Source organism: Enhydra lutris, unplaced genomic scaffold, assembly GCF_002288905.1.
Source record: "Enhydra lutris kenyoni isolate GAN:26980312 unplaced genomic scaffold, ASM228890v2 scaffoldscaffold25, whole genome shotgun sequence".
NCBI lineage: Eukaryota > Metazoa > Chordata > Mammalia > Carnivora > Mustelidae > Enhydra > Enhydra lutris.
This window is the reverse complement of record NW_019154109.1, coordinates 15,021,439-15,043,788: the sequence shown is the minus strand read 5'-3', so window position 1 is coordinate 15,043,788 and position 22,350 is coordinate 15,021,439. Positions and strand designations below refer to the sequence as shown.

At 33.0% G+C, this 22,350-nt stretch overlaps 1 protein-coding gene across 2 annotated transcripts in view; it reads right to left on the bottom strand.

Annotated features, from left to right (window-relative positions):
• Nucleotides 1–22,350, bottom strand: part of LOC111151092 (BMP/retinoic acid inducible neural specific 3) — a 390,590-nt gene that overhangs the window by 189,142 nt on the left and 179,098 nt on the right. Inside the window, exon 3 of one of the 2 annotated variants that reach the window (XM_022508861.1) lies at nucleotides 7,574–7,764. The exons of the other annotated variant lie outside the window; for it this stretch is intronic. Within the exon in view, the coding sequence (XP_022364569.1) occupies nucleotides 7,574–7,764 (191 nt within the window). The remainder of the gene's footprint in view (nucleotides 1–7,573; nucleotides 7,765–22,350) is intronic. 2 annotated transcript variants of the gene reach the window in all.

The window sequence follows — 22,350 nt, the reverse complement described above, 5'->3', positions numbered from 1 at the left end:
AACATATTAAAAGGTAAACATCCCAATGATATCTATCTTTCCACTAATACAGTGTTGTAGAAAGAACAGTGTTTTAGAAACAAACAGACATTTAAAAAAAAAATCTAGCTGAGGAAACTAGGCTTCTGACAAGAAGCAGAGCCAAACAAATATCTAAAGGCAGTAAAAACAGATATGTTGGCTTAACGCCAATTGGCATTTGCAAGATATTATGGGAAGAAAATAACTAGTCTTAGAGAGCTTCGACAAAGAAACATAATGTGTTTTGCAAAACACTCCAAATGAAAGCATCTGACTTTTGGATTATTAGCAATTATCCACCCAAAAAGTCAGAAAAATTTTTAAACAAAATTGCTCAGTTACCGTAATGTTCTCGATAGAGCAATGACATGAAAAAAGAGGAAGTGGAAATAAATAGTTCCCATATCAGATGAAACTGAATCTACCTGGAGTGAAACACAATTAAATTACCTCTCTTTTGGAGTTGTTTACAATGTTATAATGAACATTTTTGTTGTGTATGTTATAGACTCCTGCTATTATTTTGGTAAAATTAATTTTCAGATTAATTAAGATTAATTTGAATTTAAGATTAATTTTCTAAATTTATTTAGATACTCTAAACAGGACTGTTCAAACTTAACGTGCATATAAATCACCCAGAGATCTGGTTAACGTGTAGATTCTGATTCATTAATCTGAGATGGAATCTGAGATTCTGCAGGTCTAACAAGCTCCAAGGTAATGCTGATGGTATTGGACCATGAATTACACTTGAGTAATGAGGCTCTAAACCATAGTAAAAGCAGTAAAACTTATTACCAATTTAAATGTCTGTATATGCCAGTCACCTGCATGTTGGATCTTTGCACTGTTACAGGTAACTCAGTATCTCTTTGTCAGACAATGGACAGATGATTTATCTACCTTATCAAAGTGCTATAAGGAAGAAAAAGAAAATTTCTAAAACATGAAAACTTAACATTTATCTTTTGATTTAGTTGCCAGAAATGTCATTATTAAGATCTACCGACATAGCAATTTTAATCCCAATTTCTTTTGTGTTACATTCGTGACTAGTTACATAAATGGTTTCAAATCACTTTAGTAGATAACTGCCTTATAAACAATAAATATTTAATTAACAATATTATTTTAACTTCCATTTTTTGAAAATTTTCTGTACCAAAAAAGCATGAGAAATAAAAATAGAGGGAAAAAGAGAGATGAGAGACAGATTGAAACAAGACAGAAAGAGACAGAGACAGAGAACAATGGATATAACTAATCTCATGTAGTATATCTTTATTTTTTAAAAACCAGTACGGCAATTTTTTTCCCCTCTTCAACATGATTGTTTTTATGATTGCCTGGAATGAAGCTTCAGAAAATATTTCTTTTTCTTACTTTTAGTTCCTTTTCTTAAAACAGAATATGCATTTTAATAGAGGAAATAGTTCCGTCCATTTTTAGTGAGAATTTCTATTTGCATATGCTTTAGCAGATTTGCTTCTTTAATTATGTTACAGTTAAAATAGAATAAAAGGAATTTGTATTTCCTGAGAAGAGACCAAATGAAAATGAGAAACACAACCACTGATCAATTTTGAAAGAAGGTGGTATATGATATAGAATTAAAACTATCTGTGGACACTTTATACAGAATGTAATTTATATAGATAAAAGTGAGAATTGACTATTTCTGAAATTAAATAAGGATATTTGGAATCTTACACTCCTAGGGATGCAAGATAATTTTTAAAAATCGAATTGCTGTTGTATCTATACTGTATCTTATTGCCTGACTTCTGGTTTCTGTCCTTGAAAGAGATACACACACAAACAGTATATGGTAAAACTTGCAAACTGTTAAACTGCTTTGCAGCCATAGTGACTTATACACTAAGTAGTGATTGAGGTAGTATTCATTATTTTAAATAAGTATGCTAGTAAGTTAATGCTACTACTCAGGACATCAATCATCCATTTTTCCATTCTCATAATGTTGAAAATATTTTCTTTATATAAACAAAATTAAATATCTGATGATATGCTTCAGTTGAACAATGTGGTAACAATACATTCTCATAAGCACTTTCAGAAAAAAAAAATTAAAGACACATATTTAAAAATAACTATTTCTACTAAAAGTTAAATTATGACTTTTAAAACTCTGTGCATTCAAATACCACTGGTCAGGGTGCCTGAGTGGCTCAGTTGGTCAAGCCTCTGCCTTCAGCTCAGGTCATGATCCCAGAGTCTTGGGATGGAGCCCCACATCGGGCTCTCTGCTCCACGGGGAGCTTGCTTCCTCTTCTCTCTCTGCCTGCCTCTCTGCCTACTTGTGATCTCTGTCAAATAAATAAATAAAAACTAAACAAAAAAACAAAAAACAAAAACAAACCTCTGGTCAAACAGGACTTGTTTAACATTGCTGAGAGTGAAAAATATTTTCTAAAGTTGCAAATGAACAAATCTTAAATCTTAATATATGATCCATTTGTCCCTAGAATGAATTTTGGTTTGATTTTTTAAAATACCTCTACTGGCGCACCTTGGTGGCTCAGTTGGTTAATTGTCTGCTTTCAGCTCGGGTCATGATTCCAGGGTCATGGGATCCAACCCCACACCCAGCTCCCTACTCAGCAGGGAGTCTGCTTCTCCCACTCCCCTCTCACTCTGTTGCTCCCCCTGTTTGTGCTCTCTCTCTCTTTGTCTGACAAATGAATGAATAAATCTTAAAAAATAAATAAATAAAATTAAGTATCTCTATCAAGTAAAGAGTACTTTTTCCTGCACTCCTCTCCTTGGGAAGGTATTTTGTCCTTGCATTCTTGACTGCCCACAGAAGTGCTGTGAGTTAACAGAAAGGTTGGTGTAGGAAAGGGACTGATATGAGTAACCCTGCGTCTTCCTCTTCTTCAAGATGTGCCTGTCAAGAAAGAACACAAGTCTTGGTCTGTTCTTCACTGTGTGGGGCTTTAGAGAGCCTAGGTTGATATGGGAGCCACACAAACACTTCTGTGACTGTGGGTGGCTCGGGGCTATAATCATAACTGCCTGGACAAGTCTGTGTATACTGGAGGTGAGGGTCTTATTTTAAATTATTGTAAATATTTTATTACAACATTTTATAACATTATAAGTGAATTTTTGGGCTGCATCTTCCTTAGTCTTTTTGTCTTTTTCAATTGCTCCAGAACCTAAGTTTGGTGCTTAATAGTAGGTACCCTCCCTCTCATCTTTGAACTCAACAGTTTTAAGCTCTTTTTATTTTTTTCCTATTCACTCTTTTGTTGTTGTTGTTCCATATTCAGTACACAGACACACTTTTATTTCAGTAGTTGTCATATATTATACTATAATGAAATATATTATAAAAACAGTCATGAAATATATTCTATAGCTAGAAATCAATATATCCCAGTAGTACAATCTTTTCCAAGATTGAGTCTTCATATTGACTAGCTTATTTTAGATATTTAAACAGTGATGGAGTTTAGATATCATTATCCAAATAGAAGCAAGCTGAATTACTATATTGATAAATAGTCTGAAAGCTATAAGATGAAATAAATGTGAAAAATGATATATATTGAAGAAGGTTTTTTATAATTTATTTTTCCCTATAGGGAGATAATTCAATCACTGGCTTTATCTATCATAAAATATCCCATTAAAGGCTTCAAGTATGCTACCCAAAGTTTTATGTCTAAGTCAATAATATGATGTACTAAATAACTCAGGGAAAAAAGACATTTTTCATTTATTTTTCATCACTTTAATACCGAGAGTATTTCACACAACTTATTTTTTCAAATGTTTAAAATGTTTAAATTTAGTTCCTGGTTACTTGGGAAGCAAAAAAATTACTGGCCTTTTGTTTAAAATGTTTGCTTATATACATAATGTCCTCAGTGTGTTAATATTACGGTTGTTACTTAGTTGGTTGAGGAGGAAGCAAGAGAGAAAAAGCTCTAATTAAATACCACAAATCTCCTTTTTTAAAAAATGGAATGATAAGATTTCATGTTCAACCAGGTAAAACATATAAAGTTAAAATATACCTAGAGCAACAATTAAAAAAAAAAAAGTTTAGTGTAATTACAGCAGCAATATTTTTAAAAATTGCCTGAAAGCAACTTAGTGTACATTTTAATTGCAAATAGTTTATATCCTTTAGCTATGTAAATAATTTCATGGATTTTAGTTAACTTAGTAACATCACCCAACAGAGATTCCTGAAAGAAACAATAAATAACATTTAGAGGGGGAAAAAAAAAAAGAATTCTGATAGAAAATACTAGGAAAACTAAATCCAAGAAGTATCCAGAGGGGAGAGAGCTAGGGAGTTTGGCAATTCTATGTCTTCTCCTCCCCCACCCTACTCCATGATTTGCCTTTAAGAAAATGCTTGAACAAGACTTTTAAATAATTGCAGTAAAACAATTTTGAGAGAACATATTACTGCCATTAAAATGATCAACCTGAAGAAATGATTTAATCCCACAAAGGATTTTTAGACCATGTTTACACAAACAAAAACATATACAACAAAAACTAATCTGAAGGCCAAAATGTGGCATCTACAATGCCAAAACAATGAAAATAATCAAAAAGTCACCATGATTTTAGTATAAGGAACAAATATGTCTGTAAAAATCACCTCTACTTTTTATCGCTTCTGCCATTCCTCTGCCACTTGTTTCTTTTCCTATTTGGAGAACGTATTTTATGTTCTGAAATTCTGGATATTACACATCATTGACATGAATGTGATGAAACCCAGTAAGAGTACAAGACCACTGAACTTTTTAAAGGAAGCTATAGTAATCATTTAATTTTCACTTTTACTTCCTATTTTATTGCATTAATAATCATTGCTACTAACCATACAGACACAGCTTTTAGAGAATCAGTTTTTATGACTACTGAAATATTTTATAATTTTTTCTATCTGCACTTCTGTAATAATAATAACAATAACATAAATAATTACATGTATAAATAATGCCACGTAGGGGCGCCTGGGTGGCTCAGTGGGTTAAAGCCTCTGCCTTCGGCTCAGGTCATGATCCCAGAGTCCTGGGATCGAGCCCCGCATTGGGCTCTCTGCTCAGCAGGGAGCCTGCTTCCCCCTCTCTCTCTGCCTGCCCCTCTGCCTACTTGTGATCTCCATCTGTCAAATAAATAAATAAAATCTTTAAAAAAAAAAAATAATGCCATATATTTATCTTCCTGCATCTACATTAATCTTCCTATGACCTTACCACACCCATTTTACTCTCCTACTTTCTCTTAAAAGAAACTAACAGAGAAGTTACTTAACATTTTAAAAATTTCACAATAAAATAAAATATTTCACACTTGGTTAAAAAAAGGAGGGGAAGTCAACTTTCAATAATAGGCTGATCTCTTTATCTTATAATTTTAGTATCATCCACTTATGGAAGACAGAGATCATGTGTTTTCTTGGCTGGCCTGTTCTATCTGCCTGAATTATTTACATTTTCTAGCTTTAATTCCTTGAAGTTATATGACAGACTTGTATTTCCTCACTGTGTCCAGAAATCTCCTTTCCCAACCTCTCCATGCCTTGCTCACCTGCTCTTTCTTGCCTTCTCATTCTCTCCAATTTTGTATCTTTGTTTGTTTAATTGAGTATTTTGGCTCTTTGGATTTGGTTTTCATTAAGTCTTCCGGAATTAGATCTCAGTTATCCTCTACGCATATCATACTTTTGACATCTATTTAGTGAACTTGAACATCTCAGTCTCTAAACAAAGCGTAGTTTCATTTATTCATTTTAACAAATATTTAATGAGAACCTATTGTATGCGAGGCACTTAAAACCATGGTGGTAAACAGGTGACAAGTACAGGTAAGGCCCCAGTTTTCAAGAAAATATGCAGGAATGACAGATAATAAGCCAGGAAACCAGTAATTAAAAAATTTCAGGGGCGCCTGGGTGGCTCAGTGGGTTAAGCCTCTGCCTTCGGCTCAGGTCATGGTCCCAGGGTCCTGGGATCGAGCCCCGCATCGGGTTCTCTGCTCAGCAGGGAGCCGGCTTCCCCCTTTCTCTCTGCCTGCCCCTCTGCCTACTTGTGATCTCCATCTGTCAAATAAATAAATAAAATCTTTAAAAAAAAATTTCACATAAAAATAAAGATTACAAAGAATACAAAGAAGATCAAGATATAATAGAGACTGCTGGTGGACCACTGGGCATGTTCCTGGTACTATGCACAGGGAAACCCTCTATAGCAAGTAACATTTGAGCAGAAAAATTGTCCCAAAACATTTGAAGGTCACTGTGGTTGAAAAATAGAGCATGACAAGCAGAGAGAAAAGTTGAGGTCTGTGGTGAAAGCCAGTATGAGACATTCATGTAGTGCATTATAAACCATAACAAGATATTTGGATTTTATTTTAAGTGGTTAATTATATGTTTTAGTTGACACAGGGAATGATTTGACCTTATCCAAGTTTCAAAAAGATCTGTGTGGAGTATGGACCTGAGGCATATTCTAGGGAGAAATGTGGTGGTGACTTGGTCTAGGATTGTCCGGGTAGAAGTCAGAAAATTTTGACATGGGATATATTTTGGGAGGAAAAAAGTATTGGCATGACTTACTTACAGACTGGACTGACAGCTAAAGGAAAGAAAAGACTCATCTTCTAAGGTAGGAAAAATGAAGAACTGGTGGCCTTTCATATTACCGCACCACTGGTGTGAATCAATCTGTCTGTATTCAGCACACTTACTGAGCAGCAGACAAGGAAGCAGGGAATCACTGTTTTTATACCAATGGTATTCAGTGCTCTTCATTATAGTAAAGAGTAACATCCATTTCTAATAAAACGGTTGTACAAAATGATTGGATATTCCTTAAAGTCACACACAAAACTAAATACATGGAATTCTGGGATATTTTTAAGTTTTAGGAAAATCACATTTTCCCTACTACATTACCTCCCCAAATATCATCTAAGTGCTGAATTATATATCACCATGATAAAACACATATTTAATGATATTAAAACCACAGATTTCTTATTTCTTCCAAATTTATAAATCGAAGAAGTGACATCATTAATCTCTACTTTTACATTATGCATCATGATTGCTATTTATGGATCATCCTCTCTATATCATAATCAACCACAATCAGAAATAGTGCTAAAAAATGTAATTTTAGATCTTTAATGTTTGCTTCAGGAAACTTTTTCCTATTCTCTGTAACCAGGAGTGATGACTTCCAGCCGTGACTTGACTGTTAATTATTCATTTTTTAAGCAAAATTTGGCCCGTCACCTGGCATTATAGAGTGTAATAGTTAATGACTGTATTTAATGCATGCTATTGTACTGCAAATTGACTTCAGGCAGGAACTAAGTAATAACCATCTACCTTACCGTTGTGAATACCATAGAAGGCATTTAGGAATAACTCGATGGATAGATTGAATAAATGAATGAATTCTAGAAGTATTCAAACTGAAGCTTCTTTTCCTGACTTTGACAGTTTTAGCCACAAACACACATGGGCACAAATATTTTCAAAGAGTCATACCTCCCAAAGTAGCAGATAGCAAGAAATGTGTCCCATATTTCTTGATAAGGTTTTCTGTGATTTGCTGAAGGGTAGGTCGGCGTCCCAGAAGTCTTATGTTGCGGAAGAATTCAGGAGCAAGAGGCAGAGGGGAGCCCAGGAAATTTCTTCTCTCGACTGCAAGGTTATTTACTTTCCAGCGGCCAAACTCCCTGAAAAGCAAATTCATTTTTATTCATAAATACATAATCTATCTGAATGTGTTCCTTTGAAAAGTTCACTTGGTAGTTTCGCTAGGGTCACCACATTACAATGAGTCTGGCCTGTAATAATATGTCATGTGCTATGAGTAGGAGAAGCAACATTTATAATTTACGTAACTGGAGTGAATATTCTGAAACCAAATCATATAAAGGAAAAAATAAGCCACTTAAACAGCTTCCACTGATTTTCTTCCCAAGAAAATATATACTCATAAACATGATTTTGTTATGCATAGGACATGAATGCAGAGCTATTTAAAAAATCACCAAGGTAATATTTTATTATTTTGTAAGGGAACTTGTAAAAAAGAGAATGAATTTATTTTCATAATTCTGATTATTGTTTTCTCTATTCATTTTAGAGGGGGACCTTGTAAAACTGCAAGAATATTATAAAAGTACTGGAGAATTTAAAAAACATGATCTCAAAAGAAACATTTTTTACAGTAATTATTGTTTACAACATATTTTGAAACCTAAATTCAACTTGATTAGCCATTTCTCAGGATGCAAAATGAATTTTCAGGTAGGTTTGGCCAAATTGAAATGGAAGATAGAGTTTTAAATGATTTATACATTAAAACATAGATATATACATTTGTATGGAGTTAAAATCAACCTAATGATACTTTAGCCAAGAACTATGGTGAACTGGATTTCCTGATTAACTGTATTTTTTCTGATGAGTGGTCTGATAAAAATCTTAAGTACCTTCTATTGGGAAGAATTCCATTTACCAGGCTAAATACTCCCAGGTATTTTATTTAGCTTATTACTATCTAGCAAATAAAATTTTGAATAAATATTGTATAAAAATGCGCCATATTTATGTATATTTTTCCTCCAAAAAATGCCTGCAGTGCACCAACGAACAGTGAATGATAAGAAGATAAGTCAGTGAACCAGACCAATACTGTCCCTGTCCAAATGGAGTTCACATTCTAGAGAAAGTTTTAAAAATAAATAAAAAACAGACGTTAACTTAAATTTTAAACAAATGTCACAGTGTTTTAAGTGCAGAGATCTACCACAGACAGCCTACTGTGATAAGCCACAGAGCTGTGGGCAGTGGGGCCCTGTTTTACTTTCAATGACCAGAAATGGCATCACTAGAGAGGTGGTATTTAATGCTTAGGCGGTCTCTGAAGGGAGGGGGAAAAAAAAAAGTTGCCAAAGGAAATGAAGCAGGGAAAAGATTTATACAGAATAAAGAAGAACAGTAAATACTTGAAGGACAAAGAGCCATATCCCTGACAGAGCCTCTAACTAGGAATATTTTGCTCACGAGACTCACATTCGGCAGCCCAACAATCCACTTGGTCTTTTGGAAATTAATTATAAGATAAGGTTCACTCAGGGATCTACGGAAGACTTCAGTCTGAGAATAAGTGAACTTAGTGTTTCTTTCATTGAGAAATTCTTGCCATCTCCTCCATAAATCAGCTGATCTAAACAGTTTTCTCTACTGCTGGTTCTCCAACTCCAGCACCTCTTAGAGTTGCCTGGAAACTCCACCCCAGAGTTTTCTGATTCATTAGGTCTGAAATGGGATCTGGAGGTTGCATTTTTAACAAGCAACGCTATGCTGCTATTTGGAAAAAAATACTAATTAGAAAACTTAATATATTGCCTTTAAAATTTTCTTAAAGGGCTCTATTTTCAGTAAATGTAGGGTTCTTAGAGATACTATTCTAGATTTATTAATTCATGTTTCCTCAGAAGACAGTATGGATGTCCTTTATCTTTCAAAATCTAGGTTGATATTTTTTATGTCTTTTCTTTTTATAAAAAAGTTACCTGTATTGATTATACATGTATAATATGTAACACATTTTATATATTTCATATATTCTAAATAATGTATATTATATAGTACATGACATATAACATATTTATATATAGCTATGTAGAATGTCATATATATTTATATATAAATATTTTACAGACATTTTATATTATATATAAATATATATTAGAGCATTCTAATTCTAAATTCCAATATTTATTAGAAAATATATTGTATATGTAAAATATATACTATAATCACATAGAATATATGTATATTATAATTTATTATATATTACATGTAATGTATTATAATTACATATGTTTATATGCATATACTTATCATTGCATACGTAATATATTATTATAATTGCATATTACATTATGTGTAATATATATTACATATAATAATATAGCCATATAAGTATATACTTATATATAAGTACAATATACTTTTTATTTATATCATATATGTAAGTATATATTCAAAATTGTGAGGAAGAATCTTTAGATAAAACATTTAAGTTGTAATATTTTGTGATATATCTCAAGGTATATAATCATGTAATGCTTGTAAAAAGTTATTTGTTAAACCGTGACTGAAATAATAGTTGCTCAATTCCAAACTTTAAAAGCTTACCCACAAAAATGTACTTCTTTAATTTGCTGAAAAAATGTATAAATTTGTCAAGGAGTGACATAACTTTAATTCAAAATTGTGTGTTATTTTTTTCCATGATTTAAAGTGTTAAATATATAAACTCACATGCATGTATTCGTAGACTAACATGTAGACTAATAAATGAATTAATTGGACTTTAAATAACTAAGAAGATTGATCCAATTATGATATTGTAGAGACCATATAAACCCTTTTAAAATCACAGAATATTTCATGCTAGATGACTGTGAGTAAATACACATTTGAAGTGTGCAATTCTAGTCTTTCTTATCTTTCTTAACAATTATTTAATATACAAATAAAAACCCATGATCTATTCTGACCTTACTACTTTCTTCAGTTTGTTCCTCTTAAATTTGACAAAAAACAGATATAATATGAAAGAACTATAGCATATTTGTGTCATTTTCTGAAATTAGTTTTTAACACTAATTTATAAGAAAATATATTAATTGTTCCCTTTTATTGCCATTACCAGAATTCTGCTAGCCTTGTAGATGAATGTATGAAAAACCTTTATCTCAAAGGCTCAGAGATTATATTAAGACAGATAAAATGCAAATGAATAAATTTCAATTCAACTACTTTAAAATATTTTATGTACAAAAATTTAACTGTGCAGTAGTTTATTTAGCATAATTCCTCTACCCAATTTATCACTATCCTTTAATGTAAGTATAGTAATCTAACTTACTTTGAATATGTTTTCTCTTCTCCTAGAATTCACATACCATGGAAAGCTATGCAGACCCTAAGACTGTGGATAAGCATTCCAGGAAGCTGTGAGGTGCTGAGGTATTATGTCATTCTGTAAACCCTGATGGAGTTTATAAAATCAGTTCACCTTCCAACGTTTCAGCTGGACAAAACACTTTACCATCCCATCTCATTATCCTCTCTGTCACACAACAGCCAAAAGTAAAGGACAACTCTTGGGAAGTATGATTAAACTCAGACAAGTACTAAGGCAAATTAACCAAATGACTAACTAACCAATTTAATTAATTACTTTAAAAAAATCCATTAGTGTTAGTAATTATAGCAAATTGGTTTCTTTCTTTCTTTCTTTCTTTCTTTCTTTTTTTTTAAGATTTCATTTATTTATTTGACAGACAGATTACAAGTAGGCAGAGAGGCAGGCAGAGAGAGAGGAGGAAGCAGTCCCCCTGCTGAACAGAGAGCCCAATGCGGGGCTCCATCCCAGGACCCTTGGATCATGACCCTAGTGGAAGGCAGAGGCTTTAACCCATTGAGCCACCCAGGCGCTCCAAATTATTTTCTTATCTTGAAAGCTCTAGGTAAAATTCTTCTCCTAGGGTTGCCTGGGTGGCTCCATCAGTAGAGCCTCTGCCTTGGGCTCCTGTCATGATCCAGATCTCAGGGCCCTGGCATCAGCCCACATCAGGCTCCTTACTCAGCGGAAGCCTGCTTCTCCCCCTCCCTGCTTCTCCTTTGCCCTATCCCCTGTTCATGCTCATTCCCTTGCTATCTTTTTCTCTCAAATAAATAGATAAAATCTTCAAAAATAAATAAATAAAATTCTTCTCCTAGTTTTTCTTTTATATTTTGTATAAAGAATAAAGTAATATACTATGCTTTCATGTGTACTTTTGTGTGGGTGTGTAAAATCATAAATGTTGCTCTGAGATCTCTCATTTCCACTCTCCACATTATTAGTTTGTATTGTAATGATACACAATCACTGCTATAATCGTTACATATTTTTGGTGAAAACTCAGACAGATAGCACTTAAATAATCCTGAGAAGTGGCAACAAGGATCACTTTAAGTAAAGGAAGTCATACCTGAACAATTAAGTACCATACTCTGAGCAGTGAACATTAGGTATACATACAGGTACTCAGGGTCCCTTCACCCTGGGCACAGGAAAAGACTGTAGTTACTGGTGTCTTTAAAATCAGTGTGGCCATGTGGCTTACTTTGACTAATGAAGTATGCACCTGGCTGGTCCATCAGCCTGGGATCCTAATAGACAAAGATGGGGATTCAAATCCCCATCTCCCAACCCCACTCCTGCAGCTTACAGGGGTGAACAAGCTCATGAACTACAAAGAAATTTTGTCATGCAAAGCTATCAAGATTATGGGGTTATTAGTTGGTTTATTTGCTTGCTTTCTAGTAATATAATCTAGTACATCATAAGCAACATACAGTATTTTGACTTTGGGGTAACTTGAGAAGGCAATAAAGAACTAATGGTTGTATATAAATTGGAAAATTATGGACACAGGTTTTTTTTTTTTTTTTCCTTCCTGAAGAAAGATAAAATTCACCTCAGTTGCAACTAGACCATGCATTCATTAAACTTGGAAAATTTAAAAGCAATGGAATGCTGAATTGAAAACATGCTGTCGGGTATGATTATCATAATGAGAGCATTTTACCTAAGGGATCTAAGGATTCCATCCAGATTCATTATGTTTATATTAAATAAGAACATTGTTGCATCTAACTGAATGCTCCATGCTACCTGAAGCCTTCACAGTACATAAATATCTTCCCATCGTAACCTTTGGAAGTCTTTAAATGAAATAGGCACAATCATCAGAGTTTAATGTGACTCAGCCTCTTTAGAAGCACTATTTTGTGGAACACCCAAATGGGCTATAAACAGTTCAGCCAGAATAGTACTTTGTAAATGTTTTTGTTGGCTCTAAGAAGCCTCGATTAGCTGATTAAGTTGTATATTTGCCTGCTAAAAATTCTGACTTGCAGGCATTATTATTATGTATGTCTATGTAATGTTTACTTTTCTACAATATTTATTATAATTTTATCTGTACCCATTTAATGTAAAAGACTGGAAAACAAGAATGACATCAACAAATTCCATTTAAATAATGATTACATCTTTGACATATTGTCATTGACCTTTCTTATTAGTATTTAAATTCTATGTGAATACCAAAATGCACTCAGTGTATTTAAAATATATTAACTACCATAATTTCTTTCAAATTACACATATATATCCAGTTCCTGGAAAATATAGATCCTGCCACTGTTGCTTTTCAATTCAATGCCAAAGGAAAAGCAGGAATAAAAAAATTGACAAAACCAGATGATACAGTTGCTGAAAAGATTTACCGTTAACTACCAATTTACACTAAATAAAGTTGCTTATCTAAGTCTAAAGAGGCTATTATTGTATTATTTTTCACAACACTACATTTGTTGGCTTATAATTTTGATTCATTCAATATTAATTAAATTTGTGTTCACAACAGATTATTAAAATAAGATATATTACCCAAGCACTAATGTATGACAAACAAATTCTGCCTGAGAATCATAAATTGACTTGCCAATCTTGTGTAGCAATATCCTTCTAATTGCATCTATAAAGTCATACTGATCTTAAAAATGCCACTAATAATCAATACTAACTCCCCATAATTCTATTATGTGTAACTGTTATATATATAACTGGTTCTTTGAACGTTCTTTCCTTATAGCTTTCATGTTGCACAGATAATGCTGTTTTCCATTTGGCCAGGAAAAGAGAAATGTTCCTAATGGCCTGGATGACTGTAGCTCTGAAGCTAGTGTTTTTAAAGCAGCTGAATGCTAAACAGTTGGCAGAGTAGAGAATCCACTTTCTTTCGTCCTCCTGCCCTTTGAGACAAAACAATTAAAAAAAAAAATTAACAGTAGTGAGTTCTTAAATCTTGAGAGGTCTTTTAAGATGAGGCTAGGAATTTAACACGATGAATTTATGCAAATAAAATTCTGGAATAAAAGACCAATGAAAAATATGACTTATGTAAATTGTGTACATGTAGGATTTTTGAGAAGCACATTTAATGACTATAGTATTTTGAAAGAGCAGCCAACAGGAGCACCTGGGCTGCTCAATGGTTAAAGCATCTGCCTTTAGCTCAGGTCCTGATCCCAGGGTCCTAGGATGGAGTCCTACACCCAGCTCCCTGCTCAGCAGGAAACTTACTTTTTCCTCTCCCACTTCCCCTGCTTGTGCTCCCTCTCTTGCTATTCTCTCTGTCAAATAAATAAATAAAATCTTAAAAAAAAAAAAAAGAGCTGCCAACACATTGTTGATTAGAGAAGACAAATTAGAAGGATTGCAACAGAATATTGCCCCCACCCCTATAAAACAGCAAGAATTAATTATAGGTGTAGCTTCTTATCTATATCATTGAATTAAAGAAAATGGAGGTAGAGTTACAAAGAATTTTTTTAAAGAATTGTTTGTGGCTACTAATATATATTCCTAATTATTAAAAAAGTGTTAAATTTTCAAGGCCATAAAATGACTGAAAATTAATATTAGCTTATATAGTTTTGTTATTTCTGTAATTTAATAGATAGGGTTTTATTCAAATTTTAAGAGAAATGACACAGAATTTAGTTACAATAGTCAATGCCATTATTCCCAAAGGTGACTTGTTTAATAGAAACATAAAGTTACCACATGCTGTGCCCACACAGATATATACATAATATAGTAATTTATTATTTACATCTAAACTAAATCACTCTTTTGAACAGATGTTAGCAAAAGTATTGATGTAAAAAATATAGATACATGCTATCAATGAAGGACTTTCTAAATTGAAGAGAAGGGATTAAGTAACAAACAAAAGTTTTTCTTTCTAAATTTTGGTACTGTAATTTAACATCTGTTACAACTTATCACAATTCTCCATCAATCACATTAATATAATATAGAGATTTGGTAACTATTAATCAATGTAGAGAAGCCAAGAGACAGATACAACTGAGCTAAATTAAAATATTCTGATTTTCTCTGACACAAGAAATAAACAAATATGAAAGTCCTTTTTTTACATTTATAATTTAAAAGATATTTATCTTGGTTAATTAGCGAAAATATTTGCACTTTACACATTAATTTAAATATTTTAGGGAGGTAATGTTAGCTTTTCAAGAGAGAATAGATTTAGGAGTCAGAATGCTGAAGTTTCGAATCCCACCCTCACCAACTCAATTCACAAAATTCAAAGTCCTGTAAATTCTGGCATATTCTTAACCTCACTGACATAAAGTCATTTCACTTAGGTACATATATCTAATAGTAGATGTGTAACATTTAACTAAAATGGTACAGGGGACATGGTTTACCTCTTAGCAAATTTTGGCATGTGTACACTTGTGAAGTCATGAATTTTTGTCCCAAGATGTCAATTCTTTAAATATATATAAACATTGATCAAGATCATAAGCCTTAGAGGAATTAAGTGGTCAAATTAACAAAATAATTTATAAACAAAGCCACACTCAAAGAATCTGCAAGGGCACCTAAGTGGCTCAGTTGGTTAAGTGTCCAACTTGATTTCGGCTCAGGTCTTGATCTCAAGGTGGTGAGATCAAGCCATGACTGTGTCAGGCTCTGTGCTCAGTACAGAGTCTGCTTGAGATGTTCTCTCTCTCCCTCTCTATTTGCCTCTCTCCCTGCTCACATGCTCTCTCTCCCCGTCTCTCTTTCTCAAATAAATAAATAAATAAATAAAATCTTAAAAAAAAAAAAGAAAGAAAGAATCTACAGATTGCTCTTCTTTGTCCAGGTACAGACTAACAAGTTAAAGTTCATGAGGAAGGTTATTGCTAAAAGAATAGTTAACAGCTAATGAAAAATTAATCTGCTTTATGATAATGTCTTTAAATATTTAAGCAATAAGTTCATTAAGATTTCTTTATGATGGTCCAGTCTCTACCTTAAATATTGGATCAAACATTCACAAACTGAGGATTATGATAAGTAGCTAACCAATTAAATTTTGAACTTGCAATAAGTTACAAATTCATATGCTGCTTCATTTCAATAATATAAGGTAAAAATGTAAGATCAAGGGTCATTCTCTTTGAGAGTAATTACAATTTTTAGAGGCAGTGAATATAAATTGTTAATCTTTTTAATGGATTTTTTTCATAATAAAATTAATTTTAAATATAACTCAATTTAATAGAATATATATTTTTTCTGAAATAGGTTTTAAAATGGCTTAAAGAAAACTCTTCTTAAAATGTTATGATTTTCCCACATAGTTAAGGGAATTAAACTTGCTATTAATTTTATGTCTTTTGCATCAACACATGGAAGAGAGCCTGGATATGGTCTTTTATAACAAATTTTCAGAAAAAAAAGTGTACTCTCTTAGATTTACAAGGTGTGAATTATTATTCCCCAAATTATAACCTTTCATCCTGAATCAGACTTGAGTTGTCAAAATGCCACTTTACACCAAAAAAGCTTGTGAAGCGTAAACTGGCAATGTCACATTTCTCTGGATATTACCCTCAGAATTTATGGATTACAAATTGAAATTTATTATCTAACAGGCACTTAGTCTTCCTGTCTTCTATGCTTGAGAATTATACAAAATAAATTAGTTAACTATCACCCACTATGTACAGACTTCAACAGGGAAACTGCACTCATATTTACCACACCAACCAAGTCCTCAACTAATGGTTATATATACTCATAGCTGAGTATTCTTTTTGCTCCTAGTAACTAATATATTGGTGTAGTTACTTGATTAATACCTGCCTCCTCCTTAATACAACAGGCTCAACATAGATGCTTTCTTTTTATGGCCGTGTATTTTTAAGACTGAGATACATGACCTGTAGTAATCACTCAATTTATACGTACTGAATCAACATATGAGCAATGTTCACATGTGAGCTAAAATGAAATGACTATATAACTAAGATAGGGATGGGGTTTGTGACTTCTAAGCATACACCTTGGCTAAAATTCATAGAAAACCAAACCTATTGGAAGAATGTATTTCTCAATCATGCTCTTTGGAATGTTCAAGTGATTGAGGGACATTAGGAATTAACTGTTGGCTAAAATGAGAATCATTAATGACTAGGAAACAACCTACTCTTGTTAAATCTAATATGTATGAATATTGAGAAAAATGTTACCGTTATCTGTGAGTGCCGTAAAATATATAGTGGTGGTGCTCATAAGCTTTGTTAGTTAATGAACTTTGGGGAGAGAAGTCCTGCCATTTCCATTATAAGAGTACCTTCAATCATTCACATCTATGTCACCCATATGGAAGGAAAGAAGGCTGATTTATATAAACTCAATTCCCATCTTTCCAGGGAAGAAATAAATACAGAATATATAAGTTGACTAGCTTTCCACTACCACCATTAAAATATAAATTTTTTACCCATGAATTTTTTTTAACGCATTAACAAGCAATAAATGTAAAGTTAAAGTTTGGCAGGTAAAAAACAAAATGTTCATATTAACCACAATTTAAAATTTTGATTGGCAAAAACTTTTACCTCAACATAACATTTGGAATCATAATTTTGTGTTGAAAGCAAAAATCTATGAGGTTTAAACTAGTGCACTGAGAAGACATGCTCTTCTTATCTACTTTCAATGAGTAAGAGAAACTTGGTGCCAATTATCCCTCCAAGGATGTTCACCTACCAAGAGGCTGAATCCAAGGGGATTTGACACCAAAACCAATGCCTTTAACTTTCTTATAGATTAAGAGCAACTGGTGATTGAAAAGTAGACTTTAACAGAAATGTATGATGTGTGTTTATATATGTGTTTATGAAGGTACTGTCTGTAGAGAGTATATAGTGAAAGAAAAAGATACAGATAAAAATATAGAAAGAGAGGGAGAAAGAGTAGGGGAAAAGTTGGGAAGAGGTAAGCAATCATATGGGGATAATGTGAGAAATATTATTATATTAATATAAATAAATATAAATATAATGGAAGGAAAATGACAATTATAGATTAATCCTGTATTATCCTGACTAATGGATATCCCCAAAACAGATAACGTAAAATATCTGCTTGGTAGAAAAAGCTAAAGAAACTTTGGGAATAATTCATATTTCTTAGAAAAGGATGGTAGAATTGTAGGAAATAAGGATTAAAGAGGTCTGTGAGCAACTGCTTTACAGGTGACATAGTATAGTCCAAACTCCATACACAAAAGTACAGAGAATAAAAAACCTCAGAGGGAGAAACACAGATGGTAAGAGAAAAAATACATTCCTAGATGGGATCATCCTGCAGTGTTGAGGAAACTCAAGGATGAGATTGGGAAGCTGACGGGAAAATCTCTTATATCAAACAAGCACCAAGCTGAAGGATGCTGATATGACCCCAGCGCACAAGAAGCGTCCCAGAGACACAAAGAATCCTGTAAAGCCACAGGGAAATTTAAATTCCACAATAAAAGGTTAACATCACTCAACGTAAAAGGAAGTGATGCACCACAAGAAAAAAAAAACTCATGTTTTCTACAAAGGGATATTATGTCTGATCACTTTACTGTAATTACCTTTAATGAAAAATAGACATGTAAAAAAATTCATGAATATAATCTATCAATTCTTTTAAAAAATGTCTCCTCATAATTTGCTTTAAAAAAAAAACAAAACAGGTTGCCAGAGTGCTTAATAGTTCAGAACACTTACGTTTGGAAAAAATCTATCCAAATAATGGAAATATCTGGAAAGAAAGATTAATCCCAACAAAAAGAACTGATCAGATGTGCTACTTATCTAATATGCAAAGTAAATAGACAAGATATAGTCAACGAAGAAGTGTTAACATACCTAGAAAAAGAAAATACTTGAGTGGGATTCAGGGGGGCAGTCTTCTAAAAGAGAAAAGACTAAAACCTCCTAGAACCACAGAAGGTTAAAACTGAGCATACATAGTATTTGGTTAAAAGAGAAGAAAAAGAGTAATAAAGGATGCACCTGTGATGATAGTGGAAGATTGGACATTGATAAATATAAGAATCATGAAAAACACCTTTAGAGGTTTTTATTACTTTGCTGTTGACACTGAAAAGGAAGTGGATCAATAAAACTAAAATATTGATAGACCTGTACCATGGAGAGTCCCTCTATGGGACAAAGGAAAATGGAAAATAAAAAGATGAAATAATCACAGAAGTATCCAAGGAAAATTTATAAGAATGAAGGGAGATGGGAGAAGACTGGGAATGGGGTCAATCTGAGGACACTCAGATTGGTTTAAAAGAGAGGAAACACAAGGAAATAAAAAAAGGAGATTTATACTATCTTGAAAGGAGAAATCAAAGTATTTTCTACATTTCACCTCAACATTACAGGATTGATAAAAACAATGAAAATGCATATATATAACTGATAGTTTCTAATTTCCATTTCTTGCCCTGTCAACATCATCAGTTTGAGTTGTTTTTGTTTTGTTTTGTTTTTTATTTCATTTGTTTTGTTTTACTTTTTTATTTTATTTTATTTTTAAGATTTTATTTATTTATTTGACAGACAGAGATCACAAGTAGGCAGAGAGGCAGGCAGAGAGAGGTGGTGGGAAGCAGGCTCCTTGCTGAGCAGAGAGCCCGATGTGGGGCTCGATCCCAGGACCCTTGGATCATGACCTGAGCTGAAGGCAGAGGCTTAACTCACTGAGCTACCCAGGCGCCCCTGTTTTATTTTTTTTTAGAGAGAGAGAGACAGATTGGTGCAGAGAGGGGCAGAGGAAGAGAGAGAATCTCAATCAGCCTCCACACCCAGTGTGGAGTCCAACACAGAGCTCTATCCTACAACCCTGAGATTATGACCTGAGGCAAAATCAAGAGTCAGTTGCTCAATGGACTGAGTCACCAGGTGCTCCTGAGTTTTTATATATATATATATAGTATTTATAGTATATAAATATACTGAAAAATAGTATTTTAAAAAATAGTATTCTGAATCACAAGTATAATGAAAATATGAAAAGAATAAATTACAGATGAACATCTTGAATAAAGGCAAGATATTTCAATATATAGTTAGCATTAAATTTATATTCATGGACACTTAAGGTCCAATAGTGATGTCTATGGTGAAATATAACATGAAAAATAGCTGACATTTACTAAGCAATTTTTATGTGACAAATGTTAAGAGTTTTCCTGTCTCTCTTACTTTCACACACAATCAGAAAATAAGTATAAGTGTTAAATAAGAAAGTTAAATGCCATACTGACACATGCAAATTTGGGTGCAGGAAGATTTAGGGAAAAACACTGGCATAAACATAGAACTCCAATTTTCAAGTGATTTGTTTATCACCAAATTAATCCCTGGTTACAGAGGGTCTCCATCTCCTACTGGAAGAAATTCAGTTGCTAAATCTCATTTTGAGTAACTGATGTTTTGAAATAGGCAGGAGGTTCAGTTACAGAGTTGTAACTTTCCCAGAGCTCTTTCCAGTAAGACCATAGATGTAGCTCAATTTTCTAAGATTGTCTCCTGTCTTTTAGATAAATGGCTCTGTGGGAAAGTTGATACCTAGAAAATTGGAACACTTTTCATCTTGGCATGAGTTAATTCATTGATTAGATATTTATTGAGCATTTATCATATTCCAGAACTGTTGCTAGACACTATTGATGCACTTGTTACTGTTACTAACAGAACAGCTAACCAGCCAGAGAGAGGTGAGCAATTTTATCTGTACCCTGGCATTGTGTTTGTTTGATCTGGGACTTTTATGTATACCTAAGGTCAAAGGAATAAAAAAGGAATAATTGTGTACTTTAGTTTCATGCAGTGATTGTAATCATCTGGCATAAAGCGGGCATTCAATAAATACTCCTTGAATGAATGAATGAATGAATGAATGAATGAATATTTGAATGCAATTCTTTTTTTAAGGACTTATTCATTTATATGAGAGAGGCAGAGAGAGGGAGTGGGGAGAGGGTTAGAGATAGAAGGAGAGAAGCATAATCCCAGCTGAGTGGGGACCCCAATTTGGGCTTGATCCCACAATGCTGAGAACATTGATCCCTCAATGCTGAGCTGAAATCAAGAGTCTGACTCATAGTCCAGCTATACCTCCCAGGCACCCCTTGAGTACAATTCTTAATATGATTAAGTTGACTCATAAAAAATTTTTTATTAAATGTTTTATTGGTATAATGGTAAGATTCCTATTCATTTGTAAAAAACCAATAGAGAACTCTTATACTTTTTCCAGTTTCTTCTAATGATTTCATCTTAAAACACCATTGTATAACATCACAACGAGGATATTGGCAGTGATACTGTCGAGATACAGAACATTCCCTTCTCTGCAAGGATCCTTCACGATGTCCTCATCTAGACCCATATACTTTCCTCCTGACCTCCAAATTCCTGACAACCGCTAATTTCTTCTCTACTTCAATAAATTTTATCATTTTAACAATGTTATATAAATGGAATCATACAGTGTGTAACCTAGTGGCGTTGGTTTTTTCCACTCAGAATAAATCCCTAGAGATTCATTTAAGTTGTGGCTGCTATCAAAGTTTGTTCATTTTTCCTGCTGAGTAGTATTGCATGGTATAATTGTATCAGTTTATTGATACAATTATATCAATTGCTGAAGATATTTAGATTGTTTCTAGGTTTTGGCTACTACAAATAAAACTATTATTTACATTTGTGTACAAGTTTTTGTGTGATCGTAAGTCTTAATTTCTTTGGGATAAATGCCCAGAAGTACATTTGCAGGGTTATATGAAGATTATAGCATTTACATTATCAGAACCAATGTTTAAGTGGAGTAATTTCTCCATGCCCTCCCCAGAAATTTTTGTTTTTTTTTTTTCATTTTAGTCATTTTGATAGGTATGTAGTTATATCTCATTGGGATTGATTGCTTTTAATTTGCATCTTTGTAATAGCTCATGATATTCACCATATTTTCATGGGTTTATTTGTCATGTGTATAATCTTCACTAAATATCTGGTCAAATCCTTTGCAAATATTCTATCTGAATTTTTTAATGATTAATTTTGATAGAAATAAAAAGATTAGATAGAAGATGATAAATAAATAGATAATGGCCTTTTATTACATATGTGAGTTGCAAATATGTTCTTGCTAATATTTGTATGTATATAACTTAAATTTTTACCCTCTTAACAGGATCTGCCAAACAGTAGAAGTTTTTAATATTGATGTAGCCCAATTTATCAAATTTTCCTTATAAGGATCATGCATTTGGTGTCAAATCTAAGAACATTTTGTCTAACCCTAGATCTCAAAG